At 39.0% G+C, this 21,882-nt stretch overlaps 1 protein-coding gene across 1 annotated transcript in view; it reads left to right on the top strand.

The window, feature by feature from the left end:
* LOC104617788 (isoprenoid synthase domain-containing protein-like) overlaps positions 1 to 15,696 on the top strand; it is a 69,522-nt gene extending 53,826 nt beyond the window's left edge. Inside the window, exon 7 of the mRNA XM_010283204.1 lies at positions 15,592 to 15,696. Within this exon, the coding sequence (XP_010281506.1) occupies positions 15,592 to 15,696 (105 nt within the window). The remainder of the gene's footprint in view (positions 1 to 15,591) is intronic.
* Positions 15,697 to 21,882: the final 6,186 nt, after the last annotated feature.

The following is a 21,882-nucleotide window of genomic DNA, read 5'->3' as shown; positions in this document are numbered from 1 at the left end:
GTTAAGAATATTAACAGATTGCTTCTACTGACTGATTTGGCTTTAGAGATCCTGGCTGGTATTTACTGACTGCAGAATATGAATTTGGTTGCCACATATATTTACTCACTATTATGATAGCTGCAGAAACAAGGATTCCTATACAAAGCTCTCAAAAATCATTATTTCCCTAAATGCATCCTAATGACATGGAGTGAATCTAGAAATATTTTGGGAAAGATGATTTTGGCCTAATTACATTTTATTTTATAAATAGCTCTGCATTTTAAAATATGTTCTTTCTGATATTTGGGTTGAATTTTAGAGGGAAAAAACTTCCTGATTAATAATTTCAAATGTCATTGCAAAATTATTAGTAATGCCCCGAACTGATACTTCGTACCATCTGATGCAACAACATTTTTCTGTTGAATTTTTTTGAACAAATTAATTCTAGTGTATATTCATAAGGCTTTGAGATTGGTCATAAACAAATAACACAAATTAAAATGGGCGCTTCAGGTTTCCATCCTACTATAGAATCCTATAAATTGTATTGAAAACATTTAAAAAAAACAAAAACAAAAACAAACCAGAAAAATAAGTCAGATATTCTCGTATCAGTCAGAATAATACTCTTGATATGTTGTATATGCATTAAAGTATGAAAGGTTTCACTAGTGGATTTGGACCTAATGAGTCTTTATATAAAAGCAAGGTCTTGAAAGTGTAGGTTTTAGATTCTTTGGAAGAACTGAACTATTTGCTTATATTTTCCAGGATATTGGTAAAGAGAGCAAAGATTTGAAAAATATTTAAAAAATTTAAGGGGAGTGGAAGACAGGGAGTTTGTTTTCTAATACCTGTTTCTATTATAATATGCAGTTTATGTAAAATGTGCTGCAACATCAATGTTATAAGAAGAGTAAAATAACTAAGGCATGAAGACAAGAATATTTTTCAGATGAAGGTTAGGCTAAACAATTCAGGAAATCCTTTCTGCTAGCGTCAGATCTCATTAAAGGAGAGGATATGTGGAAACCAGTAGGAAATAATCAGAAAGCAGTAACTGAGAGAATGAGGAACCAAGTCCCATCTTTGGACTGGAGCAGGTCCATAGACCATAGTCTCAAGTACAAGACAGCCTATGTTTTGTTAATGGACCTTGAAGGGCACACATAGCTCTGTTTCGTGGTAGATTTTGACTGGGAGAATGAATCTCACTTTGTACATACAAAAGGATATTCAGCAGCAAAAGTTAATGCAAAAGTCCTAATGCATAGTCTTCAAGAAAATAATAGAAAGTTAATCTCAGTGGTTAACGTGAAGGAGACATTGTGACTGAAGACAAGTAAGAGTGTTAAGAGACAAAGCTGTGGCACATACATACTGCTGCAAATGTAGTTCTGCTTATTGAATAGACAGCAGATTTATGAAAGTAGAGCATACAAGGTAAAAACAGGCCAAGAGCAGGCACAAGGGAATACAGTTTGTTGAAGACAAAAGAGATATTGAGTCAAGAGATGAATTAGTGGAAATGGAGTTTGAGATTACTTCTTTTGTCCAGAGGAAACTTTTAAAATATGTCCATGAAAAGCCAAACCACACATTCATCTAATCAATACAGGCTGAGGAGATGAACAATGTGAAACCATTGCCCATGTAAAAAGATACATCCAGTTCTAAAGGCAGCTGTGAACTTGGAAGCAGATACTGAAGATGGAAGGAAAAAAAAATTGAGTAGAAGTCGGAGAAAGAGTAAAAGTTGTGCTTTCTAGTTGAAGAACTGGGAGATTCATTCTTAACTAACACCTAATTATTTGAGCAACTAAGCTGGTTGTCATTTTGGGTAGGGTTAAACAGAACTACATTCCTTTCCTTTTTAACCAAACAAATCTATGATGACATAACAGCTCTACAGGCTGTCATAGCTGGGCTCATACAGTGGGTGCTCAGATTCGTATCTGTGCCATCCAGTGTTCTCACTTGAGTAACTGCCATTTCATGGGAGTTACTTCCTCAGTAGCCATGGATATCAAGACCAGAACCCAACAAAATCAAGCTACTATATTTCCCTTAAACATAAATATTGTTATTACAACACAGTTTTTACAAAAAAATAATGACTTTTTAAAGTAGTCTTATGTCCAGGATCTGTAATGATTAACTGCTGTCAAAATTACTACTAGATTGAAAACTACTTGGTGTTCTGCTTGCTTTCATTTTTGACAGTTATATTCAGAAAATAATCCAACAATTTTGTTAAGCCCTCTAAATTATTCTTGAGTTTATTTTAAATATTATTACCAATTGACATTTTAAAATACTTCAGAGATCCTGCAAGTGAATTATACAGGTATTTACTTAATATCCAGTACTGTGATTCTTGCAACACTTCTAAATATTGGCAATAGTAATATTTAGCTGAATATCCAGCTTTTACAAAGGAAGCTGAAAAAAAACCAAACCTCTCCACATGCAGGCAGTCTACAAGACACTAATATCGCCTCTTCTACTTTAGTCTCTTGGAAGAATGGCAGTCCCCTTTCTTAGGAAAAAGGCTAATGTCCATCGCTCTGAAAATCACACTGGTCACTTTTTCTCAGCCCATTTATTTCCATTAGCTTTGGATGACCCAAATTTTAAAGTGAGGAGTAAGTGATGTGGTAAACTTAGGCATCGTGTTTAGTCATGCCCTTGGAAACTGTCATAAATAGTTTCTTAATCAAATGCCTATTACAAGAAGATACTAGGGAGAACCGAACTTATCTTTGAAGACAGTCACAGACATATTTAAAGTTGCAAGTAGGCACAAGATGGTTTTAGGGTGTTTTGAAAGGAAACTTTGGTAGCAATTTAATTGGAAGTGTTAAAGGCTGTAAAACAGACTCTTCTGTTATGCAACTCAAGATACCACATACCTGAAGGATAAGCTTAACATTGAATGCTAATCTCATACAAAGAGATGTGTTCATACCTAACAAAATATTTCATCTGTTTTATTTTGAATAAAATGTCTTAATTATGGAGTACAGTTAATCCGTCTGCTAAAGCAAGACTTGTTCCTTCGTCTCTTTATTTTTTCTTTTTACTTCTTTTTACTCAATTTCTTTCAATTTCTTTTTAAAGTTTTAAATTAGCCATTTCTCTAAAAGCACAAAACAATTTTTTTTTTGCTATTTTACAAGAGTTTTATCACTTGGATATATTTTCATTTTGAGTGCATTTGTATATAGACAAGCTATTGTGTTACATGGTTTGGGCTGATATTAGCTGGCAGAAAGAAAGAGAAGTCTGTCTTGGCAAACCGTGATTTTTATGTAACAGAACATCTCTGAACTCTATTTTTGTGTTGTAACTGGACTCTCATAGCCTAAAAGAAAACTAGAATCTGAAAGCAAGCACATCTGTTCTCCACAAGTAATCCTTACAATTGTATGGATTATACATTTTGATTTTAAGGATGAGGGTTTACTGGTGGGCCCTGAGGAATGGTACTAACTGCTTTATCAGTTTGCTGTGTTTTAGCTACAAGGCAAATTATGGGCCCTCTTCTGCCTTCCTATCACTGGGCTTATGCTCAAAGGGGGATTTTTTTCTTGGAAACTGGCTATTTGCCCTCCAGCTGTGTGATGGTTTAACGAGTAGCTAGTGGTAGGAGAGGTTCCTCCATGCGATTCAAGCTATGGAGGGATGATCAGGTGGGGGCCCAGACTCAGAACAGCCATCACAGCATGAGCTACCAAGAGGCTGCAAAAACCAGCTGAGAAAGTGGGCAAGCGCACGTGTGGTCAGTCCATGTTGACATTTTGTGCTCTTCCAGTCATGCTGCTAGCAAGTTAGCTGGCTCGAGGATATTTCAGATGTATCTTTAAAAATTGCACTATAGCCCTCAGCCCTGTCCATCCGTTACTACCATCCATGCTTCCATGGAAAGGTGTCTCCGGCGCTCGCCATTCCTCCTAGCTGCTCGCTGAAAAGAGCGCGCTTTGCCACAGTGCTTTCCTGGTGTGGTTTTGTGATTCTTCTCTGCTCTGTCTGTTGGATTGGACACAGGCTGTTTGCTGCTGCTTTCCGAATGCAGCCTCTGCTCACACCAGACTCCGAGGACCATCTTCCCTCTAGGATTAATTTTTCAAAATTTATATGCTTCCTCCATTGCTAAGCTGAAAACTTTAACATGGGCAACTGCTCTATTTGCGCTGGCTTTAGGCTAAGAGCTAAGGAGAACAAAGAAATAGAGAATAGATAAATTGGGAGTTTGGATCCATGTTTTTAGAAACTACTGTTTTTTCCCCATGCATACTGGATCGGGATTCATTCAGTTCATGGCCTAGGGTGCTGCTCGGACAATCTGTCCAGTCTTAAGTATGTCGGTGAACATTGAGTAGGCAACATACCTGAAAGAAAACGATAAAGGCAAATACGCTTTCTCCATTCACAGCAGTTTTGAGTGTATTTGAGTATACTTGAGGGTGTTTACAGCTCCATTGCTCGTAGAATTATTCGTGCTTGCAAGAAATGCAAGTTCCTTTCCTGCTTATTACAACTGCTGCGTGAAGACTGCTTTGGAGCAGGGAACAAGTCTGTGTTCTGTGCAAGGGGGTGTTGAGAACAATCAGAGTTACCACAAAATTAATGTATTAAAATGTCATACTGGTGTGAGAGACAAAGGGAATGAAACTTTATTAATAACTTGTGTTGTAACTTGTTTTTCCCCTGCTGACTCCTCTCCTCTTACTCTCCAAGTCACCTCATGTCCTTGTAACCTGTTGTCTCATTTCTGGCCATCAGTCCAGAAATTTTCCAGTTTCTTCATCAGTCTGGTATTTGGGGGCGGGGGGGAAGTACACTAGCTTGGACTTACATAAAAGCCTGGAATTGTAAGGAATTTATATTTTTTGCCTTCCAGTAAGCTGTAGGCCCTCAGTTGTGGACAGGAAAAGGAGTCACAGATGCGAGCGACTGTGCCTAAACATCACACAAAAGTGGTCAAAGAAGTAGAATTTGAGTGATGAGGTGAAAGATGTAGGATCGATATTTAATTTTAAAAATAAGATGTGATTGAAGGATGTTTTCAAATTTCAGTCTGTAACATAAACATGAAGTTTTTATGATTTATTCTGCAATCAGTCCCTTCTCACAGAATGATGAAATGATGCAACTCAAGAGCCACTTGCAAGCAACTAGCCAGATTCAATTAAGAGTATCAGATTAGGGAAATATGTAATATCAAATGCTTGACAGTGAGCTTCTGGACAGCCACTCCCTCTCGCTGTGTCTCACTACTCAAAACACTGACATTTGAGCTACTTTAGAGCTGCTTTTGAAATTTTGAGAGGACAGTTTAGAAACAGTTAAGTACTAGGTCTTCTGTAGCAAAATACAGGGTTTAAAGTTGAATTTGAGTCTCTGCAACTGCAAAATAACTGGGCTCATAATACTGTAGTTACTTTGGTTTGTATTTCTGTAACCAAGATTGGAATGTGGCCTTTACCCCACTGCACTGATATTATCAACCTAAAAGTTTGGAAGCCACAAGACTGGGATGTGAACAATAGCTCAGCACATGTGTACACATTCTTTGCCCCTCAGAATCTCTTGGGTTTTGTTTATTTCTTTCCCCAAAGGAGAAGTTTTAATTTTGGTTTTTAGTAGGCTATACAGTTTTTCCTCTGAACCATCTCAAATAAATTATCTGTAATCAAGAGGAATGTTTCCAATCCATTAGTTACTGCAGCCGTCTGCTTGTATTTCAGATTATTCACAGTCTGTAGGAGTTGTGTAATGAAGATTTTAATGACTGAACATAAGAACACTTATAAGAACACTTATATTGAAATGGGTGCAAGCATGCCTCTTCTTATTTTGGAGGGCCAGATGTCTATTATGCATAATATTCCATATGAAGTTAGCACCTAGAAGAGGGGAGAAGAGTGTGTGTTAGACTGAGAATGGCAAAAATCCTCACGTTTCCTCTGCACTGATTTTCAGCATCTCCCAGAAGATTCAAATGCATTACTCATTCTTTCCAAAGACTTTCCAATTTTGTTACAGTCACTAATTAAAGCTGCCCAGTCTTTCTGTATAGCACTGATAATCACAATCATAAACAGCATGTCACAAATTACCTGAAACTGCTCCTGCACATTTGTATGCAAAGTTCTGTAACCTGTGATAGCTAAAGCGTTTCATGCCTTGTACTGCATATTAGCAACATAGATGTTTGCAAACTACTGTGTTCATTTTTTTCTCAAAGTGCAATGACCAATCTATGTTGTCCATATAAAATGAGATAGAAAGGAAAAATCTGTAACATCGAAATATACTGTGTTAAATTTACCATAAAAGTTGTACTTTTTTGCTTTATATGAACTTTATATGAATAAGTGTATTGTTTTCTCTGTTTCCACTAGGTAGGATTTGTCAGACCCTAAGTAATGATGTCATAGTGCTCTAAAAGTAAAGAGAAACATTCAGATATGTGATACTTACCTACTTATAATTTTATGATTGCACTGATGACCTCAGATCTCATTGGATAGAAACGTCTTACTCTGAAGATATTTATTTGTTTTACCTGCAGTATATGACACAGTTTGCCTATCAGATAAAGCCTCTGACATTGATAGTAATCTCTCCTGATCTTTAGCGATGGCATATCTTTCTGTATTTTCAGGATTGAGATAGTAGTGTACTTAATCTTTTACCTCTGTTTCTTCTTTCCCCCTTTCTCCTAGCTTGTTCCCCCACCACTTGTGTCTCTGTCTTCCCTATATACACATTTTTGCCTTCCTACTTACTGCTGACTAGGGCTAAAACCCAAGTCATCGAGTGAAACTTGAGCTTGAAAGTGCTGCGTTTCTCAGCTTAGAATAGGAGAAAACCAGCTAAACTGTGCTGAACTGCTTTTGCTCTGCTACTAGCCCCATGCGTCAAATGCCTTCATACGTGATCCATACCGGCTCCATCGTCGCTTGGTGCCTGGTGTACTGCAACGGTCTGTAAATGATTTGCATGAGGGGGGTGTTATGTGTTGCAGGAGGCCAGCACTACTTAACCCATTTTTTTCTGTATGTGTGTGTGTGGTGGGTCTGCTATGTATTCCTGGCCGCCTGCAAAACTTAATGCCACAGCCCATCAAAGTATTTATAGACTCTCGCAATGTCTATAGAGTCTCACAGGCAGCAGAGGATCCAGCACACATACACACTGAGGGAAACACTATTAAATGCTGCTGCTGCTGCGTGGAAGGCTTAAATCCCACTCCCACATGAATTTGTTAGTGCTATCAAGGTTGATCCAAAGCTTTCTAAAACCTGAGGAAAGGCTTGCCACAGTTTCACTCGACTTCAGTCCATTCTTCGACTTTCAGCAACTTGCAGTGCTGGTTGTCAGAGGAGAAAGCAAGTCTCCTGTGCCGCAGGAGCATTTCACTTTTCCTGTGTTGGTAGTAAGAAACATTTTTCCTTTCCCCTTAAAAGCCCTTGTGGTGTATTTTACAAGGTTACCAGTGTGATACCTCATTGGGCCTGTAGGTAGTACGGTAACATATATTAACATGAATACATTTCATATTATAGTCTTATTTGGTAACATACTGTATTAAGAGACCACCTCTAAGAAACCCCAAACACATAATATACTTTTGCAGACAACCACATCTGTTAAATGGCTTATTTCTGCCAGTACTTTTATACTAGTCCTATACAGGTGGCAGAATTGGCTGCTAGCTCAAGCATTAGGTAGCTTTTTGAACAACTTAGAGAAGAAAAATGGTTGACAGACGGTTGTGCTGTCACTACTGGCACACTCACTCTTGCCAACAGCTTAGATCAGATAGTGGTAAGCGCTGAATGAAAACTCTTGCTTAAGCTGCAATGACTGAATGCGCTGAAAATGCTCTTTATAACAAAATCTTCAGGCAATTTTTTGGTCCAGATTATTCAGTATGATCACACTAACAATTATTCGGGGGGGGGGGCGGGAAGACTTGGAGAGGACAAGAACAAGGAAATATAAAACCTAGGTCTGCAGATGACAGAGGCATTGGCACGGAGCTCACATCTGTTGCAAACACCGTTTGTCTATTTTACATTAGAAGAACAAACTTTTGGAGCAATGTTAGAACAGAGCTTTCACTTGCTCCCCAGGCATCTGGATAGCGTATAGGCTGGAGTCACGTCATCTTTCTGTTGTGGTACAGTGACTGTATGTAGAATGGGTATTCCTCCATAGGAATTTTAAATCAATCCAAAAAAAGTGTGAGCTGGGGAGTGGATTAACCACCTCATACAAAGAGGAGAACTGAACTCTGGTCACTTACATGTTGCAGAGCGTGTAGATAATGGAGCTGTTCTAAAACTGCTGATTTAGGGGAATTCTGTCTATTCTGTTCGTACTAGAGAAAGGAATTAATCCTGTATGGGAATTCGTTTGTTTGTGCTGTGTTGTTGTTGCTGTTTTTTTTTTTAACAAAAGAGCGATGCTTACCTTCAGTTTAAAATCTGTGAATCTTGGGTGAAAAGATACATGCGATAGCATTAGAGACATAATCCTTCCAGGCTTCAGGAGATTAAGACAGCTGTCTGTCCTCAGTCATTTTAAACGTTGATGGCTCTCCATTTTCTTATGACAAATTATAAGAGGTTTGGTTAAGCAATGGTACAGGAGAGGGAGATACAGTACGGTATCACATGTTTATGCACAATTTATCCTAGTTTGGGTTGATGGTAGCATGGATGTACAACCATTTAACTGCAGAGAGTTAACTCAGATCTATCAGAGCTCATTAACTAAGACGTCTGCTAAGCACCATTAGCTCAGTGACAATTTGGTTCTCCCAGTGCCACTCATCTCTTTTCTCAACCCTCATTATGTCCAAAGTATCTACAATTCTAAATTATTTCTATTTTGAGGAGCATCCACTAATGAAGAATTGTTTGCGTTTTCTTAGTTCAGAAAGGAAGCAAGGCTGTATATACAGAGGTTTAATTGTGAACCTGTTGGAGTAATTTTGAACGCAGCTACCTATCTGAACTCAAATGCTACCTTAATTTATTTCTGTATCACTTGAAAGGGAACCTAAAAATATTTAGAGAAATAGTTGTCTTATCTTTTAGAATAATCTGCATAGCTATCTTCTTATTGAGGTAAATTGCTGCATTGTTGTTATGTATGAGATGTCACTTATCAATAGATTCTTTGGCACATGGATTAAAAAATGTGATGTGGAAGCATATCAAGGAGAAAGGAGACTTCAGACTAATTCAAACTGTTACAGAAATGGAGGTTGCGTTAGTATGTAGATGCATGCCAGTACATATCTTGAGTAGGAAAAAATGCTTCTTCATGAATCCAACAGGGAATTCCTCCTGGTGAGATTAAGCACCAAACCATGTTATACAATTGACTTCTAGTAGTGGAAGAACCTCAGTCCCTCTTCAGATCATCTTTTTAAATGAAAAATATGCGTTAAAGAAGAAAATTTCAAGTATTGAGGTTTTTGAGGCTAGATTCTCTACTCAGTTTCTCTGAGTGCAAATAAAACACTGCCAGTATGTGACACACGGCGAGTTTTGGAGGCACCTGGTATAGCCTTAGTATAAATTGCAGCGTCCCATGGAGTTTTAAATTAACAGCAGCTCCTCTTGTACTGCCACCATAGTCTTTTGCAAGATGCCTGCCAGAACACAGACTATTTCAGCCCTTTTCTCTTCCACTCGTGCCTTGTGGTGTGCCTGGTGTGCACCCAAGCCCACCCTGTGAAAGGGAGCAGCGGGCATGCTCCATCACACGGTCCTCCTGCTGGCTCCAGCCTTTTTCCGTAAGGTGGCAGGAACGTGCAGTGCAGCACAAGTGCTGTCCTGCGGCGTGGTTTGTCCCTCTCTCCTCTGTTTTGGTGGGAAAGGTGTCCATTGAGCAGTTAATCTTTTTTTCAATGACTGTGTTTCTGTGGGAGCTACATGGGACTTGTGCCTCGTTCTGGGTGGCATTATTTGGTGGGTGTGCTATGTGTTCTTGGTGCATTTGGGTGAGGAGAGAAAGGCACAACTGCCACCTCCAGCGATACTTCGGCTGCATCTATACTGTTAAATGAAACAGGCCAGGCACGGTTCTCTTGTCCTAGGGCGAAGAGGCACAGCGTGCCTCATGTCCATATGGCTAAGTTCTCGTTTTCCCAAAAGAGGGTGGCTTCATTCCGACTGTCCCTTGGGAGCAGTCCCTGGCCTGCGCTGTCCCCTGAACCATGCCCAGCCATTGTCTGGGAACATGTTAGCTGGCGGGAGCCGAAACTGTGCCAGGGAGCCGGCTGACAATGGAACAGCAAGGGCAGGGCCACGCCAGCGCATGCCCTGGCCCTCCTTCCGTTCCTGGTACAAGCGTATTCATATTCATGTTCCCTAAGTTTAGTAGCACCTTTAAATCATGTTTTCAGGTTTCCCGTCAGCCATATAATCTGGGCTAACATTACAGTTCTATTCGTTTTTAAAAACTGTATTAAATGGAAAGTCAAACAATATTACGGCAAAACAGAGTGAAAATAATGGAACACAGCTGTTTTATTCTTTTGGAGGGATGCAGTAAAAGGCAGAGGTAATACCTGCAGAGGTTTGGTTTTTTTTTTTTTTTTTTGAGCTATAAAGGGTAGTATGTGTTTTTCAAGCTATGCTTAAACTGAACTAGTACATATGTAAATTGAAATACATGTATGTGAAGTTCCATCTGGGGGGAAAAAAAATAAATCCTCAACAGATTGAAACAAGGAAATGAATCGTTAGGGGAATGTCAGTAAATATTCAGATATCCTCACAGTTTCTTAAATAAATGCACATTTGTAAAATATCAGATTGCATATTCCAAACACAACTTTAACTCTGTCCCTGTATCCATTCCCAGTCTTATTCTGCAGACCAGAAAACCCCTACAGTCAGTAACTCTACATCAAATAAATTCTGAGTATGAGTTACAACCATCACACAATACAGTTATGTTGGAATATTTTTACTATTTAATAACAGACAAAGTGGATATTTTATTTTGGAATCAAAGTGCTGTTATGTGGATTTATGGTTTATAAGATTGGCAGTATTTCTGAGTACTTTCTTTTCCAAAGTACATAAATATAAAGTGGTAAAAGTTTTGTTTTTAGCTTATAAATGTAGTTAATCATCTGTTCAAACAATAAAAAATTCTATTTATTAATGGCCAAGAAATGTTAGGGGTTTTTGGTTTTTCTTTTTTACAAGAGACTCATTTAAGTCAACTGGATGAAATGAATAGACAGTGAATATCACAATGGTTTCGAGAGGATCATGGCACACCAGCTGATCGTGTGGAACTACAGTCATTAATCCATTAAAGTCGTTACTGCCTCCAACTCTTATTTAAAGGTCACGGTCTTTTTTAAGGATTTCGTTGATGAGGGAAAGAACGATTCGCGTTTGATCCATCCGGCGCGTGCCCGGATACGCGCTCCTGACGAGTGTGCTGCAGTATGTTCTCTGCCTGGAGTCTGCAACACTGAGCAGTGGGTGGGCAATAACGTGCGAGAGCTCTTGTGGGCTACGCGGGGACTTCTATTGATCGTTCTGTTCTGACATCCTGGTTTTTATCATCGTTACAATATATGCAAACACGTCGGGCAGTTAGACATGTGAAGACCTGGTTCTGCTTGATTATTTGACTTCCTGCATCTAATAGTGAGATTTTTGAAAGATTTAATGCTATGCCATTGAATGTAAAAGAGGATCGGAGGCCTGTATGTGCCATGGAGTTAGGTGTGGTAGATTAAATTTGTCCTGGCATCCTTACTGAAGCCTCCCTGTAGGCACTATCAGCTGTAATCAGCACTGTTGCCAGAAATAACATTGCAGTGCCAGAAACATGGGTGTTTTAAGGGTATAGCCGGGGGACTTGCAGTGTTCGCTTATTTGTTTAACTTCAAATTAATAAAGACCCACAAGATTCTTTTTCTTTCCTGGGTTGTTGTTGAATTCTGTCGCTTAAATTCTTTTTAATATTATTCATAAACACTGCTGGCCTCTAAATTACCTATAACTACTTAGGAAAAAGCTAAGTATCATTGTGGCACATTGAAAACATCCGCTTCCATACACAGTAATGGCCTAAAATGAAATAAATTCCCATCAGGATTCAGAGGAGAGGAAAGAACACTTAAGATATGACTTAACTATTGTGTCAGTCAGCGTTATGCCTACACTTTGAACAGCATGTTCTCTTTCAGTTGCTAAAATTTCTTTTTCTGTTCTCTTTTTCTTGATAATAAGGACTAGAATTGATCAACAAATGTTATAAATTATGCACAGGCTATGACAACCGGATACTACAGTGATGATTCCTAGCATAAGAGCGAGTTTTGATTCTCAGAAAGATACAGGATATACAATGATTTTGAAATTCCTGGAAGAGTCCAGTTTTTTGCATTATTTACTACATCTTTCCAGTAAGACTGTGGCTGTGAGAATAAAGCAAGGTAAAATTGGCACATACTTGACCTTTGTGGCACTGATTTCTCCTGCCTGGGCTCGCAGGCCCAGGTGCTGGACACTGTTCAGTCAATAGCTGACCCTGAGATCAGTCTGGGACAGTGTTACTGGGAAGGAGCGACAGCATAAATCTAAAGATTAGTAATCCCGGTGATAAATACTTTAAAGGGTTGCCCTGTTGAAAGCTTCAGTACATGCTTCATGATGTCATTTAACCATCAGCTGTAACTGCATAAAGTGAAGAACATCTATTCATTCTATTACATTTCTTATCTTATTTAAGATCTTGTATATTCACTTAAATAATACACTTCTGTTTATTTCCAAAGAACAGACTGACAGGGACCAGTCCTGCACAGAGGCCAATCCTGTCTGACAGTTCATTGTTCCTGCCATTGTATTGATTGATTTTGAGAGAGACAGGAACCAGGAGGTTTCCTGAATAGTTATAATAATACTACTACTAATAATCAGATTATTAGGGGTGGAGTAGTTGTAAAACTTGAAAATGCATCTTAATTGGCGCTGCTTACTTTTTGTGTTTCTCTTTTTGAACAAATTGCAATTCACCAGTCTATTCCAGTGTGGTTTATAGACCACTTCTGCATGCAGGTTTCTGTACACATTACTGTGCCGCGTTGCCTGTGTTACAAATACTGGTCATAATTTTTTGCATGTCTTTCCTTCAGAACATGGAAATTAGCACTAAAGCCTTATGTTTGGCTTGGGAAAAAGCTTTTTTCAGTCTAAAAAAAGTCTTACTTGTCACTTTCAATCTCTCCTGTGAAAGTTAAATTTCTTTCTCTTCCTTCCTTTTATGTTCAAAAACTTAAATAATTTATTACTGCAAAGGAATGTGTGCTGAATCCAGTAACCAACAGAGGATGTGGAAAGATTTATTGGGAGAAACATTAAGAGCATTCCTGGCCAGGTGTATTTTTTTTTTTTTCTTTTTTGTGAAATGGGAAAAAAAAATACACCTCCAGCCAACTTCAGATATGGCTGGAAGCCCATTTGGAAAACAGTGTCCGTAACTGTGAAGCGCTTCTTCGAGGCAAACTGAACAAAACGCAATGAGGGGTGCAGAGAGATTGGCACTGCTGAATATCAAGAAATGTGTTGCTAGATCTTGAAAGCGACAGCAGGGTTTTCCGTCTGAGTGGGTGTATGCACGTGACTTCCGCTCTCCTTGTACATTGTACAGCAGTATATACCCATGGGAAATAGGGGAGTGAAACCCCTCCCAAGCTGGAGTAGTGGATTCCGAGCTTCTCTTTTTGCACCCTCAGTCCATGACAAAAGGGACTGGAGGAGCAGGACCAGACTTCTGCGCTCCTTGTGTAACTGGATGGGAGGTGTCACTCGGTAAACAGCAAGACACAGCCATGGTGAACGGTTTTACTCTAAGACAATTTTTTAGACCACTATTAATAATTTTACTGCATATTAGAATATATAACATGAATTTGTGAGGAGTGTAATCTTTTGGGGGGTTACAAATTGTAACAGCTCACTTATTTGATCATTTTTTGGATAAAAATCTAGTCACATGCAAGTATCATTTTTCCAGGAATGATAAAAGAACCGGGTATAAACTAGCTATTTCTAATTCTATCCATTTACCTCTCTAGCATTTTTCCTGTCATTTACGTAAAGCAAAAAAGTTAGTAAGACCATTATAAAACATAATGCTAAATATTTTAGAGTGTCCCAGGCATACTTTTCCCCTATCAATTTTTCCTTCAGCCCCAACTTCTTAGTCTGCAGCTCCCCTCTGTACTGGTTGAACAGGTAGGTCCCCTCAGCAGTAGCCTATTCCTTAAAAAGCAGTGATTAACATTATGTTTTTATATAAGTTGTTGAAACCATTTCCTCTTTCTCCATTAATCCAAGTGTCTTAAACTTGTCATCTACCAATTATTCCTTGATGCAGCATCTTAGAAAAGTAGTGATGAAAAGACAGAGAATCAGACTGCTCCAGCTGCCTGCCCCAGGCAGGAAGCTCTACCTGCATCCCATTTTACATGTATGTGGGTCTCATGTTACAGCACCCTCATGATGGAGTTTCCTTTGTCTGTCCAATACTCTGTTGCATTGTATACCAGTCCTTACTGTTAAAACACTTTCCTGACTTCTTATATCCCAGTTTTAAGTTCCCTTAAGCCTATTGCTTCCAGTTTTATCCACTGTGATGCAGAGAACAGCTCTTGCTTTCTCTTTATAGCTCCCTTCTGTATTTGAAACTCTTCTAGATTCTCCCTAGAGTTTTGCAGACTTTCCTTTTTCTGTGTTGGTTCACAGGAATTGTTCCCTCCTATTTCTCTCTCCAGGGATGCGTCCGTGCCTGGCTACACCTACCAATGTTTTCCCAGTGCGCAAATGAAAATGTTACTGGTAGCAAGAGGCCAACCTTTTATAGTCAATACAATTAAGAAACCTTGGCAATTAGACAAAGGACTCTTTCAAATGTGAGCTGGAGTGCTTGGAAGCGTGGAATCAAAGTCTCAGTTTATTACTTCTTCCTGTGTTGGTCTCTATACTTGCCTATCAAAACCAGACTACTTTTGAAAGTTATTTGTTACAAAGATCAGCCTCAACTACTGAAGTCCCAGTGCTTAAATGCCTTTGTGAATTTAAGTAGCTTGTAGACTACAGATGGAATTCAGTGGGTACTTAAAGTTATATTAACTATGCTACTCAATTAAATCCTCAATTTTGTTCCAATGTTTTCAAATCCAAAATTTTGACTACCTTTTAGATTTTAAAAACCAGTTAAGAAGCAAGTAACAAAACCAAGCTTCTGTTTTGGTGGTCTCTGGATAGATGGCACTAATTCAAGCAGCTAAAATATATTCCTTTTTAAAAAATAATTTTGTGTTTTAAATCATCATGGAGATTGGAAAATGGACATAACTATGAAATTGTATTTCCTTAAAATACAAGTTTTAGAAATTCTTCTTCTAGTAAGTGCAAATAAATGTTTTTACTTTTTTTCAACAATCGTATGGTAATTTTGCATACTTGGAAATTTATTTTAAATACTTACCTTTTCCACTTTTGTTAACATATTGTTTGCCCCTCTCCTTTTTTTTTTTTTCCCCAGGACCATTTGCTGCTTCAGGAGACAGTAAATTCTGCCGCTGCCCTTATCATGGCATTAATAAAGGACAGAAACCCGGAGCTGATTGGGCAGCTGTTGGTAGCATAAGTCTATGAATCATGTGTAGCTTTTGGAATGTTTCTTTTTCATCATCCATTCACCAAAGGTCTTGAATCACTTTGCCCTTTGATGAAAACTCTTAATTTATGACATTTACTATTAAGATCTTTTAACAACATATTTTTGATACTTAAAATGCAAATCTGATATTATGTATAAAGTGTAAAATGAAATACAAATCATTTTGAGGTGCACTGGGTATATAATGTGAGGAATGATACTGAAACATTTTTGTGAGGTACTGATTGTTTAAAAAGGTGCATAGAGGACACCAAAGCATTCAGTCTTCATGCGGAATTATCTGTAACCATGCATATGTATTGTACTCTAGGACTGCATGACTGAAATTTGATTTAAGGTAAAATAATCCTAAAGCACAGCTCTTGTTCATTATATGAAATTATTTAAACATTGCTGCTGTACCTATTAGTGAATGTAGAGTTCATTATACAATGTAGCCTTCCTGACATCAACAGAAACGCACAGTGCAAGAAGTGTTTGAAGGGTCAGGTCCCCATCCTCCATGTAATGAAGGTAACCTTGAAACAAAGAAAAGATGTGCATGGGGGCCACGAGCTGCTAAACCCAGTTCTCCAGATGCGGTATGCTCTGGCTGTAGCACCCCTTAGTGCCACACTTCTTCCAACACCTATGTGCCGTTGTTTCGAAGTAGGTCCAATAACTCCTCTGAGTACTGTATTACACATACTCTTTGTGTTTGCACGTGTGTGTGTGTGTGTGTGCATGTATGTGCGTATGCATGCTTAAAGGAAGAGCTAAGACCGGAAAAGATGTTTCACAATGCAATCTGTAGGTAATGGAGAAATAGGAAGATTCTGTTAGCTCATCTACAAGATTACAATTTGCATCTCTTGCTGGTTAACATTATGTATGTATTAAATAGTAGTGAAGAGAACTGAATGTTATGAGTACAAATAAATGCTACATTGATATTCAAGTGTGGAAAGTTGTGACAGGAGGGTAAAATGGTGAATGGTTACTAGGTGGAGTATCTCCAGGTACCACAACCACTAAGAGCAATACAAAAAGAGGACAGTCCCTGAAAACACCTGTACCTCCCTATGCATCAGACGCAGGAATTCCAGCTTTCCTGCAACTTGTGAAAGGGCTAGGTTAATGTCTTACGTACCTGCTATGACTGGAATAAGGTCTTAGGGAAGTAGGCCCGCCAGAAGTGTGCGGTGAGCCCCCCATTCAGTCTGTCCTGAGCCAGAGCGCTGTCAGTTCAGCCAGTTTCCTTCTGAAATTGGCATTCCTCCTCTTAGTCCCACTATGTTCCACTCCCTCTGGTGCTCAGACAAAACTTAGGGTAGTATGATCAGGGCTCAGTCCCCTTCCCCTTTCCTCTTTTCCTTCACCTAACTATCTGTATCTCTGGTTTAAATCCCTTTTAGAAGCTGATGTTGACCCCAAACTTACTTCATTACACAAGAAATAAAGAGTTGTTAGCTGACTATTCTATATCCAAAGCACACATTTTCTTGCACACAGAAGTCATCCTAAGAACACTAACGAAGTCATCCTAAGAACACTAACAAAGTTCTCATGCATCATCTGTTTTCCTCTTTGCCTCTCTTTCCTCTCTACTCTGATTAAGAATTTGTCCTTTTCTGACATCATACAACATAAGCATACATATTAGCTCTCTGTATGGCTAAACAATAGGCATATTTTCATGCCTGTTCGTATGCAAAGTATGCAAATAAATGAGGAACTAAAGAATTTATTATTGGTATTCATAATTTAACAGGACCGCTTGCACAAACAAGTTTTCTGAATTCACTTTTACATTAATGAATTTGATGAAGGAATTAATCTCACAGGCTTTTAAAAGATATGAGGAAAGATGTCTCTTTGACTGTATTTTGTGACTCTTCTTTTCTTGAAGACTGAAATACAGTCCGTGATGTGTTTTCCCCACATAATAATAAGCAAATGAATTTAGAAAATCCTTTATGTTTTCCATCCACTCTAATCTATACGTTGTGATACTGCCTTAGCGTTGGATTGTGTGTAACTTGTCATTTGCTTAAACAGAACCTTTTACTGTGTGGGGTTGTTTTACTTACCTCATTCTCTTAAAAGAATTTCAATCCAATTAAAAATGTTACTGCAATAAACAGCTGTAATGAAAAATTATATTGTCATTGTTTATGGACTTATTTTGAAAAGAGAACAGACAATGCACAACAAAGTGTAAGTGCCAGGTCATCAAACATACTTATTACTAATCTTAAATGGAAGATAATTAGCTTTATTAATGTACTGTTAATCATTGCATTATGGATTTTTTTATCTTTAACGATCTTTTAAAATAATCTACAAACACTGAAAAATCTATTTTGCTGGAAGCAAATACACCAACAACAGAACTACTAAAACAGATCACAAAATACTAGAACTGCAGTAAAAAAACACAAAACAAAACTGGACTGTGATTAATGCTATTGTGTATCCAAACCAAATTTAAATGGTCTTTTGGATGATTGTTAATACTTACAATGGGAATAAAGATATAAAATGAAATTAAGAAACTGGTTGATTGTTTTTTGTCTGTGCATAGCTTCTCACAAATAGCAATATACATGAGAAACTTGGCAGCCTTTTGTACACACATGCTGTTTTGAATTTACTAGTGAATCAGTCACCACCCATATTGCTTTGAACATTTGGACAAAGATAACACAGAGTAAATAAAAGCTCAGACTCTGCCAGCCTTGCTTACCTTACTCCTCAAGCACTCTAATTAGTATTCCTTGGGTAGTGTTCACCAGAAAAGAGAACGTAGAATATGGCCCTAGAAATGCTTTTCATAACTGCAAAGTTAAGTGAATTAGATTTGTATATTGAAACCAACGCATTTCATGCAAAATCTGAAAATTAAATTACTTAATTTGTCTTAGACAGTTGGCAGAAGAATTCCCGGCTAAAATCTTCTTTTCTTTATCTTTCCAGGCAACCGAGCTTGAAAGAGATTGTTTGGTGGTCCTCTAAAAAAGGCTGAAAGAATGAAAAGGATAGAAGATGGTGGAATTAAAAACAAACCAAACCCAAACCAAAAGGCAAAGAGAAACAAAGTGAGATGTGACCCTAGTGTAATCAGTGGCTAACTATCTGACTTCAAAATACCACAATGAAGATTTTAGCTCATCTTGATAAGTAATGTAGGCTGCAGAACAAAAATGTGTCTGGATGCCTTAAAGCTTTTGGTATCAGATTTGTATTTTTACGTGACACCAGAGCCTCATCATCTCCACAATGATGGAGGCATTTCTAGGTGCCACCCAAACAGAAGCTTCCAAAGACATGTAAGGTTCCCAATTACTGCTTGGCACTTTTCAATGATATAGCAACTTTTCCTGTCTGTTGGTCACTCCACCAGAGAAGGGTCATGGTTGGTTTGCTCTGTTCTGCCTGTCTCAGACACTTGCTACTGGTTACTGGATTTTGTTCAGGTTTTATTTCTGAAGAGAAACACATTTATTTCCAGATACACAGAAGCATTTATTATCTCATTATCTCCCTCGTCTTCATCCATAACTTTGATCTGCAAAATGCTAGTTCATCTTATCAAGCATCCACCAAGGTGTGCAGACAATGCGCGCTTCCCTTTTTTCCTGTTGAGGAAGGTTTTGGGGTTCAGGAATAGGCTTACGTTAACAGGAGCAGGAGCCAGGATTCTGGTGAGAGCTACCTTTGACCTGGCCCAGTGTGACTGCTCTGATGACTGAGACATATAAATGGCTGGCAGTTCATCCTATAACACACAGTTTTTACAACTGAGCCTTTTAGAGTATTAGTAATGCCTTGACCTTATTTTTTTTAAGATTTCTGGTTATTCTCTCTGGTCCATACGACAGATGCACTGGTCATATTCCTGCCTGACTGGGAAAAAAAGAGTATTTACTTATTAGGTTGATTAATTCAGATGCATAATTTACTAGATGGTAGATTTTTCTTTTTATGTACATAGTGAAAGAATGGTATTCAAAGGAATTTCCTCTTGTTTGTTTCAAAGATCATTTATTAAAACCACAACTAATTCTCACTGAAACAGGGAGAGCTGCTGAGACTTGTAAAAAGAATATCTTTAAGGGCTCCCATTGGGAAAATCTGTTATGAAATATTAAGATATAAATATATATCTTATCTATATCTTATAGAAATATATAATTGTGCTATAAAAAGTTTAACGATAACTACATTATTTAAAGCCAATCTTAAAGAGCTGAATTCTGAGAAACTAAGAAACCGCTTTCATTGTTCCTGCCTAACTCAATCAATCCAATCTTTTGCACCTGGTTTTGAATAATTTGTTAATGGCACCCAGGTCGATGACTAATGCCCCGCTCTGGGCGCCTCCAGTAAGATACCACAGCAAAGTATCAACGTGAGTTCAAATCTTTGTGCCCCCGGTGCCTGCCCTTTCAACTTCAGACTGGTAAGTTTTTATGATGCCTGTCCCCCTCGGCCCATTCCTCAGCCCGGCTGGTTACCACAGTTCAGTTTGTCTTGTGCTTCTGGCAAGCACCAAAGGGAAGAAGCAGTCACTGACACTGCATTTTTCCCACTGTAAGTTGATTTTGATTGACAGGGCACTTGTTGAATATACATTTTCCTTGGTTATTTCTTCCAGGAATATTCAATTAGTTTTGAGATCTGAAAAACACAATTTCAGTGCCTGTGCTGAGGAAACAGTCCCAACTGTGAAAATACATCTATGATAGAACATACTCAGCTTACACAACACCAACCTGGGGAGCAAAAGGACATTTTTTAATATATTTATTCCCAGGTTAATTTAAGTATGCTTTTCAATCATTAGATTGAAACGGATCTTGTCCTTCATCCTGCACGTATTCCTGTCTCAGAAACTGAAATTATAATTCAGTTAAAATGCCACAACACTGAATTATAACAGTTACAAAGATAAATGAGAGAGTAAGAGACTTGGACAGGCAAAAAGTGATGTGAATTTAAATAAGATGGAGAAGCAAGGAGGCAAGAGGGAATACACCAGAGCTCCTCCAGATGGCAAAATCTGCGGGGGAGACCCCTTGAATGGCATGATACGCTAAGGGCTGCGGGCAGGGAAGCCTTCCAGGCTCAGTAGTGCCCGAGATAGCAGCTCAATAAGGCATCTCCCTGTTCAGCAGCCTTTTAGATAATTGCCTCCCTTGGTTGGTTATTTGTTGCTACTTCTGCATCTCTTTCTTTTTCATTACGCTGCCTCCTTCCCTTTGTTTCCTTGCCTCAGACTGGCCCTGTCACTTCAAATTTCATGTTTCCTTTCCATTTCAGCCATTCCTGTCTTCTCCTGTGCTCTTCTCGCATCCTTTCCCCTACTTCTGTTACTTATTCTCTCTCTCCCTATTTGTCATTCTCTTTCCATTCCTCCCAGCCCACCATCGTCGAAGGAGACGATCCCCCCCCTCCCTTCCCCTGCAAGCCCGGCCGTGGTCTGGCATCAGAAACCCTTCCTCGCTCCTGGATCGAGAACTGAGGCGTTTGGGCTTTGGCACCTCCGCGCTGCTCACAGCTGGGACCGAGAACAGATGTCACTTCCGCTGCCAGCTGCAGGCAGATGAGCGGCAGCTGCCCGAAGGGACAGACCTCCTGCATGGCAGCTGCTGGGCTGACGCTGAATGCCGCTTATTAGCTGGAGTCAAGCTGCAAGCAGGGCCGTCCCGCTGAAGGGGAAATAATCCCGTCCAAGGTCAGGCCTCCCCTTCCCCCCCCCAGTAGCCGAACTTGGGTTTGTAAAGTCAGCACCTAGTCAAGGAGCCAGATTTGCAAATCCATCAGAGCCTCAGCAACAACAAAAAGCGAAAGAAAAGGAAAGAAGCCAAATCCAGGTGCGGCTTGCAGTCCTGGCGACTGGAAAAAGTGTGTTTTCACTTACTAACCAGTGGCTTTGCCAGGGGTTGCTCAGAGACAAAAACCGAGGAACCCCACGATGCTGTGTTAAGCAGTTCCTTTCCACAGCAGAAACACAGCCTGATTGAAACCCCATTGAAGTCAATGGGACTGAAAGTTCCTTGCAGTGCGCTCAAGAATGCGTGGCATCTCCTCCCTCCGGCCATCTTCAGCTAACTCACACGTAACCATGCTTGTTATGCTGGGTTTTTATTATTATTATTATTATTATTATTA

This window comes from Phaethon lepturus, unplaced genomic scaffold (genome assembly GCF_000687285.1).
Source record: "Phaethon lepturus isolate BGI_N335 unplaced genomic scaffold, ASM68728v1 scaffold6423, whole genome shotgun sequence".
Taxonomy (NCBI): domain Eukaryota; kingdom Metazoa; phylum Chordata; class Aves; order Phaethontiformes; family Phaethontidae; genus Phaethon; species Phaethon lepturus.
This window is presented reverse-complemented; position numbering and strand designations above follow the sequence as displayed.